This window comes from Eulemur rufifrons, chromosome 3 (assembly GCF_041146395.1).
Source record: "Eulemur rufifrons isolate Redbay chromosome 3, OSU_ERuf_1, whole genome shotgun sequence".
NCBI classification, from domain to species: Eukaryota; Metazoa; Chordata; class Mammalia; order Primates; family Lemuridae; genus Eulemur; species Eulemur rufifrons.
The window spans coordinates 1,850,340-1,866,403 of NC_090985.1; the positions used below are offsets into that span (position 1 = coordinate 1,850,340).

The 16,064-nt window shown below is 62.9% G+C and overlaps 1 protein-coding gene across 1 annotated transcript in view; it reads left to right on the forward strand.

Annotated features, from left to right (window-relative positions):
- Positions 1–16,064, forward strand: part of CEMIP (cell migration inducing hyaluronidase 1) — a 150,925-nt gene that overhangs the window by 120,306 nt on the left and 14,555 nt on the right. Inside the window, exons 14-21 of the mRNA XM_069466540.1 lie at positions 3,640–3,845; positions 4,789–4,858; positions 5,747–5,875; positions 7,960–8,045; positions 8,985–9,116; positions 11,915–11,950; positions 12,029–12,184; positions 15,091–15,271. Of these exons, the coding sequence (XP_069322641.1) occupies positions 3,640–3,845; positions 4,789–4,858; positions 5,747–5,875; positions 7,960–8,045; positions 8,985–9,116; positions 11,915–11,950; positions 12,029–12,184; positions 15,091–15,271 (996 nt within the window). The remainder of the gene's footprint in view (positions 1–3,639; positions 3,846–4,788; positions 4,859–5,746; positions 5,876–7,959; positions 8,046–8,984; positions 9,117–11,914; positions 11,951–12,028; positions 12,185–15,090; positions 15,272–16,064) is intronic.

The following is a 16,064-nucleotide window of genomic DNA, read 5'->3' on the forward strand; positions in this document are numbered from 1 at the left end:
CTATTCTGGTGTTTTTGCGGAAGGTGGAAAAAGTCCAGTACAGTTCTGTGTGTTTCGTCCTCCCTCCTCCTTTAAGGCAGAGGAAGACGTGTGTGGCAGGGGGGACAAGCACGTCCTGTCCTTCTTTCCCACCTTGTGTGCTGCTGGAAATGTGTCATCTTTGACCTAAATGCCTCCCGTAGCAACCAGAGGCTTGACACCAGGATGTCCCCAACAGGCTGCCACGTGTGGCCTCAAAGGTGTGCCCAGCGCTGCTGCAGGGGGTGCCATCCGCGTGACCACAGCCCGCGGCCACGCGGCAGCCTTAGGCACAGCCGCCCCGCGGCGCTCTGCTACACACACAGCCCGTGTGCGCACGGCGGAGATCCGGCGCCCTCGCTGCCGGCCGCAGGAATTCCCAGCCTCACTCAGGTCTCAACTCGCGGGCTGCCGCCGTCTCTCCTTGGCGCCCGAGCACAGAGGTGGAACCCCAAAGCCGCCCGGGCTCAGAACTTTCACTGGCAGAGTGGGGGAGGGATGGGGGGGGGGAGAACATCACAGCCCAGTGCGGAAGCCAGCAGTAAGAGTGAAGTCGTGAGGTCACAGGGCCCCCCGCCCCACTACAGTCCAAACGCTCTCCCTGGGCCCAGCCCCCAACCTGGGAGTTGAGTTCCTGCCTCCTCCTCCTCCTCCTCCTCGTCCCCCTCCTCCTCCCCCTCCTTCCCCTCCTCCTCCTCCTCCTCCTCGTCCTTCTCCTCCTCCTCCTCCTCCTCTCCCACCCGCTCCCCACCTCCCTGGCTCCTTAGACTCTCATTCCTTCCCTTATTAGGCAGAGTCCCTGGGCTGTCCCGTCCCTTCCCCAGCCTCTATTTGCATATTCAAACCTCATTAAGACACTGTAAAGCAAGCTGCCCACTGCCCCTCTCCCAGGCAGCCTCCTCTCCCGCAGTTCAAAAACGTTTTTAAAATAATGGCGGAAGCTCGGAAATGACAGTCTTCTTTCTAACATGACTGTATTTGCTGTTGAGTTTCTCGCTGGTGCGAGTGGTGTCACACCCACCTTGGATGGCAGGAACAAGTGACGTTCGTGTCCGTCCGTGTGTGCATGGTAAGCAGCGGCTTCGCTTACTTGCTGTGCGCTGGTGGGAGGGACACGCAGCCGTGGCCTGATCTGTGCAGAGCGGTTCCGTGTCAGAGCGATTGTCCCAGCTGTGAACTACCAGCAGCAGCCCCTTCACTCTCAGAACGTCCCGGCGCAGACCGTGGGCTACACGAGTGGTCGCTCTAATTGAAGCAGTCCCTGACCATTGTCTCTGGGTCACCGGGGAGCCCAGGGATTTTCTCCTTCACAATCTCACACCTGACAACAGCGGAAGACCTAAAACGGCTCTCAGGACTGGGTGTCACCTGTAACACGCGTGTGCTACTCTCTATCTGTGTCCACCTGCCTGACATCTGTCATCTCAGGCGAGGTCCCAGTGTAAATATTTAATTCCGGGAAATCCCGAGTGGGAGCAATCCCAGGACGTCAGAGCTGGAAGGAACCTTAGACGCCACCCTGTGGCTCGGGGACACGCAGCAAGTCACCCGGCGAGTCTGTGGCGGAGCGAAGACTGGAACTGCGTGTTCTGTTCACTCTGCTGCACCCCCCCACCCCCCGACCCCGGTGAGAGGGAAGAAACGCGCCCACGGGGAGGGTTTTCCTTCCGCGCTGCTGCGTGTGGCTCGGCACACAGGCGTGGGGTCAGGCAGGTGGGATCGGTCCCAGAGCTGCCCTTGCAGGAGACGTGACAGGTGGCTGTGTGGGTCGCAGTGTGTTTATGGAACAATACCTGTGACAGGGTTCAAATGAGCTACAGCGTGAAACGTTCAACACCCAGTGGATAGTAGCTGTCTTCCCTCCGTCCAGTGAGGCTTTTCTCTCCGCACACGCCTGGGGGCCTCGCAGGGCTTGCTTTTCCCAGGCGTCTGTCCAAGTGCAAACGTACCTGCCTCATTGTCCACTCTCGTCCAGAGACAGCTCCCCGGAGGTGACCAGGCCGAGGGCAGGTGGGCGCCTGGGATGCACAAGGGCTGCGGGCAGAAGGCCTGGGTCTGGGCAGGGCTCCCCCGCGAGGTCGCCGGGTGTCCTGGGACACCCACGCCCGCCTCTGTAGAGGAAGGCGTTGGACTCGAGCTCAGCGTCCCTGCCAGCCGGAGCGGCCCGTTTCCTGCCTCCTCGCCCGTGCCCGTCTGTCCGGACTATTTATAGCAGACTTCGTGGCTCACAGGGAGACAGGGCAGCAGCCCCACTGGTGACCTTGGGTTGACCGAAGGGCTTGTTGAAGGGGTGAGTGAGAGTCAAGGTCACGCCCTGGCCTGTTGCCGCGGACGGAGGCGGGGACGGCTGGTGCCGAGGACAGAGAGCGGGCCTGTGTGCGGCTCCTCCCTTAGGAAGTGAGCGGATGGCGAGAAGACCAAGTTCCAGCCGTGGCTTTGCACACGAGGCTTGTGTGACTCGGGCAAATCGCTCAGCTTCTCTGAGTCTCATTTTTCTCCTCTCTAACTAAAAATGCACTAGAAGATTATGTAAGATTTAAGAGGCCAGGCGGGTGCTGGGACATGAAGGGCCGGGTCTGGGGACACTTCCGAAGGGTGGCTGCCTGGGAGGTGGGGAGTAGGCCACTGTGACGTGAGGGCGTCTGGGGAATTGGGGTGCGCACCCCACGTCTGTGCTTCTCGGCCAGAGCTGGTTGTGTCTACCTCCCCCACCCCCAATGGAACAGTTGTCGGTGTGAACGTCGGGAGACGTTTTTGTTGTCACGACTGAGGGGGGCTACGGGCACCTGGTGGGGCCGGGGACGCTGCTGCGCAGGGCCGCGCCGCGGAGGAGCTGGTGCTGGGTGGTGAGCGGTTCCCGTGCGGGCGTGGCGGCGGGTACTCCGTGGGGGTGGGATTGACGCCGTGGGGAGCGGGGGCTCCCTGGCTGGGTGACGCCATCGTCAGTCAGCGCCAGGGGCCAGAGGGTGGAGGGTGGGGGTGTTTCTCACCACTGCCCGCTGGGGCGGGGCCTCGGCAGCCGGTGGGCGCCTGCTCCCCGGGGGTCTGAGCAGAAGCGGGGCCTGGCAGGGCCGCTGCGAACCGCGTCTGGCGCCAGACAGCGAGGACGGGCTCAGGCCAGGGGCCCTTTAGGCCCTTTGAACTCTGAGATTGGTGGGTTCAGGGAGCCGGACCGGAGGGGCTCTTGGGGGTCGTGGAGTTCAAGTCCTTCGTTCTGTGGTGGGAAAGTGATTGCAGAAAGGAGACTCGTCCGGGTCCTGGTGGGAGGTGGGAGGGGGGAGGTGAGTGGGGGTGGGGGGCGGTAGGAGGTGGGAGGGCCACTGAGACCGCAGCCCTGGTCTCCCAACACCTATTCGAACGTGCTTTCCGCTCCCCCCACTGGCTCTGTGAGTCCGAGAAGGAAACTGAGGAGCTGGAGTCTGCAGCCCCCTGTGGCCTCACCCCAGGGGCTGCACGAGGGCAGGGTGTGCGTGAGAGGGGACGGCTGTGTCAGTGCCATCTCCAAACCCCAGCGCTCCTCCCGGGAGCGTGTGCAGCTCGCACTGTTTGGTGTTTGTTGAATGAATGCATGAACAGGCGCATAGTTGGATGCGTGGTGAAACGTCCTGTCTTGCCGTGTAGATCAAGGACGTCGTGGGCTACAACTCTCTGGGCCACTGCTTCTTCACGGAGGACGGGCCGGAGGAGCGCAACACCTTTGACCACTGTCTGGGCCTCCTTGTCAAGTCCGGAACCCTCCTGCCCTCCGACCGCGACAGCAAGATGTGCAAGATAATCACGGAGGACTCCTACCCGGGCTACATCCCCAAGCCCAGGCAGGACTGCAAGTAAGTGCCCCTCCCCTCCGTGCCCCTGTGCCACCCGGGGCCTGGGCCGGGAGGACACGCGTGAGCACACGCTCACTCGGCCTCTAGGCCCAGCGCCTGACCTCGCACCCAAGGCTCTGGGCAGCTTGGGCCCTCCAGCCCTGGACCTCCTGCAGCCACGGCTTCCTGAGGAGGAGGCAGGAGTGTGTCTTTGCCCTTCTCCTTCCTCAGTTTCCCTCCTGGCACCATTCTTGCCCAAAGAAGACCACTGCTCTCACCCCCGGGGCTTTCCTGATGCCACACGGTGTGTTGATGAGAGGAAGCGGCTGCCACCTCGGCGCCCGCAGTGTGTACACGGAGGCCCCACCCACACCAGCCCTGTTCTAGACACGAGAGAGACAGAGACAGAGAGACAGAGAAACAGACGGGGAGACAGGGAGACAGAGACAGGGAGACAGACAGGGGGACAGGGGGACAGGGAGACAGAGACAGAGAGACAGAGACAGGGAGACAGACAGGGAGACAGAGAGACAGACAGGGGGACAGGGAGACAGACAGGGAGACAGGGAGACAGGGAGACATGGGGACAGGGAGACGGGGGACAGAGAGACAGACAGGGGGACAGAGAGACAGAGACAGGGAGACAGACAGGGGGACAGGGAGACAGGGAGACAGAGACAGGGAGACAGACAGGGGGACAGGGGGACAGGGAGACAGACAGGGGGACAGGGGGACAGGGAGAGAGCTCCCTGTGCAGCCAACCTCAGACTCCAAGGCCCCTCCCGGGGCTTCCATTTATTTTAGAGCCAATCTCAGACCTCACCCACACGCCACCCCCACCTTAAAGACCCGCACCCCCTCAATTCCTCAACGTTTTAAGTGCTTAAGCGATCACCACACTCTAATGACAAGTGGGGTTCCAGACGGACAAGCCAGTGACCTCTCCCGTCTCTGCCCCCCGCAGCGCCGTGTCCACCTTCTGGATGGCCAATCCCAACAACAACCTCATCAACTGCGCGGCGGCAGGGTCCGAGGTGAGCAGGAGGCCCTGCTCCGGCGGGGAGCGGCGGTGGGCGCTGGGGCGGGGAGACAACTGAGGCTGACCTGGAAACACGCGTGTTCTGAGCCCACGTCCAGACGTCCACGCAGCCGGCCTGAGCTGCAGTGAACAGGAGGACAACAGGCTGGGGGGCCTGGCTTTAATGACAGTTCTGTCACTGCATAGTGCGGTGGCCATAGCTATGAGTGCCGAGCACTCGATGTACGATAACTCAGCCTTGGGATGAAATTACTCCAGCTGGGTTTGGTGCCTGGCACGTCCGTGCGGTGAGCGGACACAATTTGATCCTCGCATCAACTCCATGGCATGGGCACTGCGATTGCCCTCATCTGGTGGGGGAGGAAACTGAGGCAGGGACGGCTCACGTGCCCAGGGGCACATACAGCTGGGGGGTGGGGGCAGGACAGGAGCCCAGCACCCTGTCTACACAGCCTGGCTCCCCGCCCCATGCTCCGGCCCCCACGGGACCCCACCTGGACAGGTGCCGTCTCTGGTCTCAGCTTCTGCATCTGCGGGATGAAGGGGAACGCGGGGAACATCCGTGGCGTCCTCGTATCGTGCGCCCGGGGGAAGAGTCTAACCCCGCAGGGGCTCTGCACCCGCAGTTAGGGGCCCCGGTCTGGTAGGGCAGGACCCTATGTAGGGCTTTAACTAGCGGGGTGGACCCCACAGACGACATTGGTCTCAGACTTTTCACTGCTCCCCTTTGGGAACTGGGCCCCCGGAGCTGTGTTTGGAGGGGCCGGGTGGCGGGGGCCCCTCTGGGGACAGATGCAGACCAGCCCCGGTGCGGGAGCGTGGCCGCCTGACCGGGAGCTCGCTGGGCTGAGTTCCGCGGCCTCCCCTCCTGCTCCCCCCGCAGGAAACCGGATTTTGGTTCATTTTTCACCACGTGCCGACGGGCCCGTCCGCGGGGATGTACTCCCCGGGCTACTCGGAGCACAGCCCGCTGGGCAAGTTCCACAACAACCGAGCACATTCCAACTACCGGGTAAGTCCTTCCGGGCTGGTGTCCCTGTGGCCTCTCGGTCCCCTTCCCAGGCCTGCGGGTGGTGCGAGCGGGACAGCTGCTGGCCGCAGTGGGACGGCTGACTTCCTACCGCGGGTCTGGAGGAAGACAGAGCCACTGCGGCCTCCCGGGCCACCGGCCCCTCTTGGCAGGGACGTCCCATGGGGCGTCCCCTCTGCGTCTGGCCGGGACAAAGCAGCGAGAGCTGCCTTCACTCAGGCTGCCGGCAGGGGCTGCTCTGGGTGGTCCTGCGCTGAGCACCTGAGCCCCATGTGCGGCTCGCTTGGTGGGGCCGGGCGTCGTGTCCCCTGTGAGAAGCGAGGCCGGACCCCTGGGCTGGAGGAAAGCAGGCTGTGGCCCTGAAGGCAGGTGGGGGGCTCTGGCGGCCGCTCCCTGCTGCTCCGCGGACGCAGAGCTGAGCGCGGAGGTGGGAGACAGGAGATTCCCGACTCCCCGTCACCACTCGCCAGCATTCCCCAGGCATCTGCCCTGTGCCCAGCGCCGAGCCCAGTGCTGGGAAAATGGGGGGGACCAAGACCACTGATCCCAAGCCTGTCAAGGACCCCCGGCAAGGACAGCAGCCAGGACTGGGGACAGAGCTTAGAGTGAGGCTGAGGCCAGAGACGCTGCTCCGGGGGCCGCGGGGTCCGACCATGTCGGGGCCATGTACAGACGGACCCCCGAATGCCGAGCAGGTGGTCTGGCCCTGTTTCGAACGGTCCGAACGGGGAAACTGAGGCTTGTACAGGGGAATGGCTACATCCTGGGCCCAAAAAAGATCGGGAAAAGCTCAGCTGGGGAGGAGACCAGGAGGCAGAGACGCCGCCTGGGAACAGACCTGTGCTCGCACAGGAGAGGGGTGGGGACGGGGCCCGGGAGGAGGGACGAGCGGAGAGGAGAGACCTGGGCAGCGTCCCGTCCCAGAGACCAGGGAGAGGACAGTTTCCTGGGCGGAGGCCAGACGTGTGAGAGCAGCCTTGGCAGAGGAGGGTTGGGACAGCGCCTCTGAGGGCGTTTCTGAGGCGGAAGGACCTCGGGGAGCTGTCCCCGTGCGGAGCTGCAGAGGCCGCGTTGGCACCGAGGGCAGGGACGGGGCGGAGCGTGTGTCGGCTCTGGCGGAGACACCCGCTGCCCTCGAGAGGCCTTCCGTGAGCAGGGGCCACGCGGTGCCGGGGAGGCCTGGGGAGGCTGGACAGGGAAGGAATGCGAGGGAGGGTCCACCAAGGAGCGGCGAGGGGAAGGCGGGAGGGAAGGGACAGAGAGGAACCGCAGCCTGGCTGGGTCCCCCACACAGGGCAGGCCCGTCCTTGGTGGTCACGCCCAGGATGAACTTAACTCCCAGGGCAGCATGAGGCCCCTGCCCCAGCGGTCGTCACCCGGGGGGTCTTCCTCAGTCCCCACAGCTGCCCTGCGAAACAGCTGCTGTCAGACCAGATGACACGTCTGAGGCCAGAGAGGTGAAGGGACTGGCCCAGAGTCACAGCTCGTGAGAGCAGAGCCGGGAGTCCGCCCGCCCTCTGACCCCTCTCCGCCCACCCTCTGACCCCAGGAGGGGAGGAAGCCTGGACTCCCCGGCCGTGGTGCGCAGAGTGGGCGCCTAGAGCCTGGCAGGAAAGCCAGTTCCCTCCTCGAGCCGGGCAGGCGCCGAGTGAGGCCACGACCCTCCCGAGGCAAAGATGAGACTTGGGTTCAGCGTTGCTTTTCAGTCGTTACAGACAGACTTCCCAAGAACGTTCTTGATTGGGAGCCCGGGCTAGTAACCGCCTAAAGCAGCGTCGCTTCTGGTGTGGACTTTGCCGTGTGGCCTTGAACAATGTCCTTCGCCTCTCTAGACCTCAGTTTCCTCATCTGCACCTCAAAGAGGTCAAATATTCCCGATTTGGTCTGAGCAAGGCGGGATAAGGCAGGTTTCTCACCTCCCTCACTATAAACCCTCTACCTTTGTTAACGCAGCCCGAGCGCAGAGCTGGTCTCCCGGGCATTCAGGAGCACGCAGTGCGGCTGGGTGTGAAGAGACACCCGTGGCCCACGGAGGAGCTAATGTGTCCCTGCTGGTCTCCCCCCAGGCTGGCATGATCATAGACAACGGGGTCAAAACCACCGCGGCCTCCGCCAAGGACAAGCGGCCCTTCCTCTCTGTCATCTCCGCCAGGTACCCAGCTCTCGGGGACACAGGCCACAGCGCCTCGCGGTCCAGCTCCTCTCTCCCTCTCACCCAGCCATTCGTTCATTCACTGAGCATCTGTTGAGCACTGTCTGTGTGCCGGGCCTTGAGCTGGGTGCCGGGGTCCTGTGGGAGAGTCTGGGTTGGGGTTCAGGCCCCAGCAGCCAAAGGGAGACGGCAGCTCCTGGAGGAAGTTTTGCCGACGTCCCCCAGCAAAGCCGACTCCCGGCGAGGGGTCGGGTGGCGAGGGCCACGGCAGGCTGGACCCGGGTGAAAAGGTAAAGAGGAAAGGAGAGAAACTTCCCCACCAGTTTAATGGGAAAGAACGGCAGGTTGTGCTTATAGACACGTCCGGAGCTCGGCAGGGCTGGGGCTGCTTCTCAAAGGTACCTGGCGAGACCAGGACCCTGCGAAGGGCCCGGGGGCCTGGTCTCCGCAGCAGCGGGTAGACTAGAACACGACGGTGTCCACGGAACCGCCTTGCCGGACCCGATGTCAGTGAGCGTCCTCTCCCAGCCCCGTCCTGCACCGGGACGTGCCTAGAACAGGCACGGGCTCCAGGTGACTGCTGGGGACCCTGCAGCCCCTCCGTCCCGGCCCCCTGGACGCCCTGCCTGCTGGTTTGGGACCGGCTGTCTGAACTTGCCTCTGGGCCTTGACCCCACGCCGGGGAGGCTCTTCCGTGGTGCGATGAGCGATAGAGGTGGCGTGTCTGCAGCCCGCAGGGACTGGGCCTGGAGGGAGCCGTCTTGCTTCCGAGATGAGCCCAGGACGTGCCTCCCAGAGCCCAGGCGCTGGGGATCGGTTCGCGTAGTCAGTGCCTTCTGGGGACCTTCCAGGAGTAGACAGAGGCTCAGAGAGCCCACGAGGGAGTGGGCACAGCCAGTGCCCCACCCCCACCCGCGCCCTCCCCCTGCCGTGCCGCAGATACAGCCCCCACCGGGACGCCGACCCGCTGAAGCCCCGCGAGCCGGCCATCATCAGGCACTTCACGGCCTACAAGAACCAGGACCACGGCGCCTGGCTGCGCGGCGGGGACGTGTGGCTGGACAGCTGCCGGTGAGTGGGGGGGTGGCCTTGGCACACAGGGACAGGACACTCTCCCCACCCCCGCAGACAGAGGAAAGGAGACATGCTGATGTGTGGCCTTCTTGTCCCCCAGCCAGGCAGGGGCGCAGGACGGCAGCAGGTGGAGGCCAAAAAACAAATCGAAAAACAAAACCTAAAACAGCGAGTTGGCTTCCGCCCACAATGCCAGGTGCTGTGGGTCATGACTGGGCTCGGCTCTGGCAAGGTCACACGGACTGTCAGCTGAGGGAGGGAAGAAACAGGAAGCCGGAATATTCTGGGTACCCACTGTGTGGCGATGCCTTGGTTGCATCTCTTTCTTTGCATGTTTCTCCAAGATGTGAATTATTGTCTCCACCTTAGAGATGTGAACCGCGGTTCAGCGTAGTGAATTTCCCCAGCTGAGTGTTTGCGCTGGGACTTGAAGCCCCGGTTCGCTGGACTCCAAGGCCCCCGTGGAAAAGGCAGGCACATGGAGGTTTGGTCTAAGGTCCCCGGTGGAGCCACCAGCTGGCCACCTTCTGGACAAAGGCCAGCAGGGACAGGCGGCTGAGCTGGAATTTGTTTTTAAGGGAATATTGTGAAATGTTCTGCTGTCTGCCTTTTGTATTAAAAATGGGGGATTAGAAATTCCATGCAGGAAGTAAATGTATTTATTTCCTCCATTTTATTGTGACTAATGAAAGGAGAAATAAAGGGGAAAGGGGAGTGAAAAGTGTGTGAGGGGGACCAGAGGCCCGGCAGCGACGGGGAGAGGACAGCAGAGATCTGGGGGGACTGGCTCAGGGGGACAGGGGTGCGGGGACCCTCGCTGCGGAGGGGGATCTCCCCTGTGCCCAGAACAGGTGGTTTCGTGCCTGGAGAAGCAGGCGGGAAGGAGGGAGCGATTCTGGATTTCTGAGGGGCAGGGAGGGGACGAGGCTGTCCCAGTTGGCTCTGGAGGACAGAAGTCGCAGGCCGGGGGCAGATGCGGCTGCGGGGAGGGAAGGGCTCCCACGATAGGAGACGCCCGTCGGTGCAATAAGACGCCAGGCTGCTCATCTGGGGACGCTCAGGGGACATGGCGCAGGGGGTGGCTGGAAGCCCTGGGTGGCAGAGACGAGATGGCGTCTACGCTGAACTTCTCTGCAGTTGCTCCAAGTCCAGCGAGTTTCTTGGTTCTGGTTTGTTAAACATTTTGGAGTTGAGGTTTCTGCAGAGATGGTAAAGGCCAGATTTGGGGCAGCAAGAAACACTGTGAAGACCCCCCCGCCCCCCCCGCGTGGCTTTTAATCTCTGCCAGACTCACCTGAGATGGCCCAGAACCGGCTGGCACCACGGCCGCGCCACGAGTGGACGGGAGTGGTGCGGACAGCGGCCTTTGGAGCGTTCTGGCCTTTGCCCGCGAGGCTGCTTCAGAAAGGCCACTCCGGTGACCCCGGCTGCAGGCGGGCCAGCGGCAAAGCCAGCTCAGATCCCGCCGCTGCGGCCCGGAGGGGAGGGAATTCCGGGTCGTGGGAGCTCGGCTGAAACAGCCTTGGGGATAGCGAGCAGGTGTGGAGGGAAGGTGGTCGCGAGGGTGGTCGTGTCTCTGACGTGGCAGGTTGGGGTGCGTGTGCGGCAGGGAGTGGAAATGCCCGGATTGTGCACAGGCAGGTGGGAAAAGTGACTGATCTTAGAGCCACCTGTGGATCGGCGGTGGGAGCTGAGTCCCCGTGAGGTTCCCAGGGACACGGAGGAGGATGGGGCCCGCGGTCAGGGCGCTGGGGGACAGCAGTGACATGAAAGGCCACGAAGGGGTTCTGGGAAAAAACTGGAGAGTGTGAGGCCCCGCGTGAGGGCCCGGAACGGTTGCTCCGAGCTGGACGGGCTTCCGGAAAGGGGAAAGCACACGTGTCCTGACAGAGAGCGGGCGGGGGCAGACAAGGATGCTGGGACCGAGAGAGCACGCGGGACACGGGGACCAGCCTGGCGCAGCTCACAGGAGGGAAACGCGGAAGCTGGGGGTGACGTGGCGCCACGGAAGGTGCCGGAAGCAGAGAGGTTGGTCGAGAGAGGAGCCGCGGGGTGTGCAGGGGACAGTGGCCAGCCGAGGAGCCCGGTTAGTTCTACCTGTCCCCGTGGCGAGGGAGATGAAGGCGGCCACCCCGTCTGGCCGTAGGGTCTGCGGTGGCTCAGACTGTGCGCTCCCGTCACTCACAGCCAGGTGGTCCCCGGAGCACTTCCACCCTGACCCTTAAAAAGGGCAGAGGCCAAAGAGAGCTGGCGAGATGGCCCCGGGGCCACTGCCAATGACTCCTGCTGTCCTCAGGGCCGGCATCTGCCTGACTCCCAGGAAACTGGGCCTCGGCTGTTTGGGCCTCTTGCTCGGCTGGAACGGCAGCGGGGACGGAAAGGAAAGGTGGAGCTGCGTCCGCCCACCCCGCCTGCCCAGCGCTGCCCCAGAGTGGGGGCGCGCCAGCCTCTCCGACCCAGCCCCCACCTAGCCCTGGCCTCGCAGAGGAGGGGTCTGGGGCGGGACGCACGTGGCGCAGTCTGAGTGCTGCCAATGCAAAGTGCCACAAACGCTGAGAGCCACGGCGTCACCATGTTCTCTCTGGGGTCAGAGGCCACGTGGGAGGGACCCAGAACATCCCCTCACTGTGCACAATGCAGGAGTCACCAGTCCCGGGACAAAGCCTCCGCCCATGAAAAGACCGCTGTCCCCACAGCGTCCACAGCTCGGCCCCGGGGCAAGGAAGGGTCGTCCCCCCACGACCCCACCGGATGTGGAGGCCGGGCTCGCGCTGACTGTCTGCTTTTGTCCCCAGGTTTGCTGACAATGGCATCGGCCTGACCCTGGCCAGGTAAGAGCGACCGTTGTGCCTGGGCCCGGGGGGGAGCTGGTCTCTGGGCACCTCACCTCAACCCTGGTCTCTCGGCAGTGGTGGGACCTTCCCGTATGACGACGGCTCCAAGCAGGAGATAAAGAACAGCTTGTTTGTGGGCGAGAGTGGCAACGTGGGGACGGAAATGATGGACAACAGGATCTGGGGCCCGGGCGGCCTGGACCACAGCGGACGGACCCTCCCGATAGGCCAGTAGGTTTGCGGCCACGGTGGCCCCTTGTCCTGCGCGGCTTAGCCCAGGTGGCAGCGATGGGGGGAGAAGCTAGTGGGCGGTTCCTACCTGCCAACGACGAGTTACTCGTCCCCCACCAGCCACCGAGACTAACAACGGAGGAGTGAGATCTGGAATGGGGACGGACGTCCAAAGATAATGTTGCATCGAGCCCACGGGTGGCATGGCTGTCGCATGCACCCTGTGGGCGTGGGCTGAGTTAGCGGTCGTCTGGTGTCCAGGGTCGGGGACCGTGGCCCCACTGTCCCAGGGCGGCACACTCCCGGGGGCTTCACCCGCCTCTGCGGTGGGAGGGAGCCTCAGGCGGAGCACACTCAGCAGAATAATGGGAGGGACAGAATCCGAAGCCACGTCACATGTGGACTGGGACCTTCAACCGGGAGAGGGGTCACTGCTGAGGGGACAGCACGGGGAAGGGGTCACTCACGCTCAGGGCTGCCATGTGCAGGAGACTCGAGACTCGCCCCACGTGCGCCCTGCGGGTTGGGATTGGCTCGGTGCGGGAGGGTCTTTCCAACGGTCAGACGTGCTCAGCTGCAGGTCAGCAGGGCTGCCGCGAGGAGTCCCGGCCCCGCTGCCGCAGCGGCTCTGACACAGCCTGATGACCCCGGGCGCTGCAGAGGGCAGCGGGTGACTCGGAGAGCTGGCGAACTTACAGGGCAAATGGGCTCAGTGATGCCTCCGACAGCCACGGCCCAGGGCAGGGCTGCGCAAGGCTCCCCCTTCTGCGGGAGTTTCTGCTCGGGTGGGAACTCAGTGGAGCAAGGCCTGAGCCCGCGGGTAGCACAGCCGTCCCTGTGCCCCGAGTGATACGATCGGTCCTTCTTGCCCCCCGAGCTGTCCTCTCGTTCTCTGGGAAAATGTAATTCCTGCCACTAGAGTCAGGACACAAAATACACGCACACCTGAAACTGCCGCCCGAGCGGGTGTGCTCTGAGAAGGTTTGCAAAGGCACGAGCCGTCAGGAGCCCTTGCTTCTAACGTAGGTGGTGGAGCCGTCCCCCTGTCCTTTGTGGGAGTGACTCTGGCTCTGCATATTCAGGGTTTCTTTGCAGACGGTCACAGCGTCCCCGGGCCAGAATGTTCTGCGGCTTCCAGAGGTGACCTGGTTCGTGGAAGCTCTGCCAAACCCAGGCCCCTCAAACTGCCTTTGCAGGCAGGAAGGCAGGACTGCGCGGTCCCAACCGTTGACACAACTGGGGTCTGCAGGTGGAGTGAGGCTGCGGCTTCACACAGAGCTAGTGAGAACGGGCTTCCCTAAATGCCCTCAGCGGAAAACACACGGGACTCCAGGAGAATCAGGTTTCCGGGCCATGATGCTAATCAGTTATAAATACAAAAATATGGAAATGCAAGGTGTCTTTGGTGGCCACTGAAGACATGTCGCCAAGACCAGTGTGACTGGGGGCTTCCTCGGGGAACCACACTGGACCGGAGAGGAGCCCAGGGTGTAGGGTCAGGGACAGCTGGAGTGTGGCCTCCCCCCGAGGACAGATCCCTTTTCTGGTTTCTTTTTCCTCGCTCTTCCCTTGCTTCTTTTTTTTTTTTTTTTTTTATTTTATTTAAAAAAAAAAAAAAAAAATTGAGACAGAGTCTCGCTCTGTTGCCCAGGCTAGAGTGAGTGCCGTGGCATCAGCCTAGCTCACAGAAACCTCAAACTCCTGAGCTCAAGGGATCCTTCTGTCTCAGCCTCCCGAGTAGCTGGGACTACAGGCATGCACCACCATGCCCGGCTAATTTTTTCTATATATATTTTTAGCTGTCCATATAATTTCTTTCTATTTTTTTAGTAGAGATGGGGTCTCGCTCTTGCTCAGGCTGGTCTCGAACTCCTGAGCTCAAACGATCCGCCCACCTCGGCCTCCCAGAGTGCTAGGATTACAGGCGTGAGCCACCGTGCCCGGCCTGCCCTTGCTTCTTTGTGTTTGCTGTGGAAAGGAGCGGGCCTGACCCAGGGCCAGAGACGCCAGTGTGAGCTTAGTGCTGGGCCTGGGGAACGAGCAGGCCTGGATGTGGGGCCAGGCCAGGAAGGGCCGCCGGAGGCCCTGGCCTCCCACGGCCTGCCCAGGGGTCCCACGGCCTGCCCAGCAGTCCCGGGCCAACGGGGGAAGCCTCTCTGAGCAGCCGACTCCCCGCTAGGCCAAGGAATTTCCAACTCGCCAGTTCTCGTCCCATCTCTCAACCTCCGTCTCCAGGCCCGTGGCCCCCTCCCACCCCTTGCTCCTGCCCTCTGGGTGTCAGGGCCTTCCTGGGGCTCCCTGCCCGTGCACGGCCTTGCCTGCCCGGCGGGCCTGCCCTCTCTCCTGGGGATGCTACACAAGCTGCACTGTGATTATTTTTACCACATTTTCATCATCTTCCATCCTGTGTCCTTTCCCTCCTGCTTACGACGCCCAGCACCCTGCCGGTCTTACTCACAGAGGAGAGACCGTCTGGGTCTTCATCTGATTAAATTGCCATAGCAACTAGACTAGGGCGATGGTGACTAACAGCTCTACCTCCCGAGGGACACGATATTGCCAACTGCCAATATTGCAGTAGGACTCACAGAATTTACCCAGTGACTCTTCATGTGATGGGGAAATTGGGGGAAATGTTGGAACAGAAGACCATCCCCCAAACGCCAAGCCAGCCGCTAGATAGACATCTATCTGTCCGCCCGTCCGTGTAGTCATTCGCCGCCACTCACTGTGCCCACACCTGCCTTCCCAGGGAACTAACTAATGAACCAATAATGACCCGGGTCGGGGGAGTTGCTCGAGGCGGGGACCAGGAACGGCTGGACCCAGGGAGTCTCTGACACCGCCCACCTCAGAAGGGGCAAGCAACACGGTTCAGACTGACACCTCACCTCCTTCCTCCGCAGGAATTTTCCGATCAGAGGAATCCAGTTCTATGACGGCCCGGTCAATGTCCAGAACTGCACTTTCCGGAAGTTCGCCGCCCTGGAGGGCCGGCACACCAGCGCCCTGGCCTTCCGCCTGAACAACGCCTGGCAGAGCTGCCCCCACAACAACGTGACCGGCATCACCTTTGAGGACGTCCCGGTGAGTGCGGCGCCAGGGCAGGCTCCCGGCAGACCCAGACTCGGGGGTGATTCACTGGTCCCCGGGCCGACTCCCAGCTGGAAAAGTCCAAGTGCAGGTTGCCCGCGGGTCAGGGCCGGGCAAACGCCCGCTCGCCCTCACCCAGCCCGAAGCCAGGTCTCAGCGCTGACACGCAGAGTCCCGTGACCAGGCCACCGGAGTTGGCACAAACCAACCCAGCCGTTTCCAAGGGAAGTCTGTGCCGAAGATGCCCTGTCCCACCTCTCCCCGAGAGTGGAGCATACACACGTGGGCAGAGCGGGCACAGGAGCAGCCGGGGTGAGGGCAGCGGGACCCCCCGGCCTTGTCTCTGGGCTGCGGCTTCCCAGACCCTCCCCCTCCTGGTTCCTGGCAGACTGAGGGGAAGACGTGAAACTCTAATTACGTCATTTCCTTACTCCGGCCACCGAGGGTCTGAAAGAGGTCGGTCACGGAGATCTCCAGGGGCCCCCGCTGCAGACTGGCTTCCTGAAACACACACACGCGCTTGCGTTTTCTCTCCCTGCATCTGCCCCACACGTGTGTGTGTGTGTGTGTGTGTGTGCACTTTCTCACGCACACATGCACTCACACCCACGCTCCTGACCCCCCCACTCTCGCCCGGGAAGCCCCGTTTCCCTGCAGTCCCCTCTCCCCGCAGCAGCCGCCCCCAGGGGGCAGGGGCCGGGGCCGGGGCTGTGCGCGGGTCTGGGAGTCGGGCCTGCTGAGCCTCTGCCCGGGGCACGGCCGGCCTGCGCGGTCAGCGTGCGGTCTC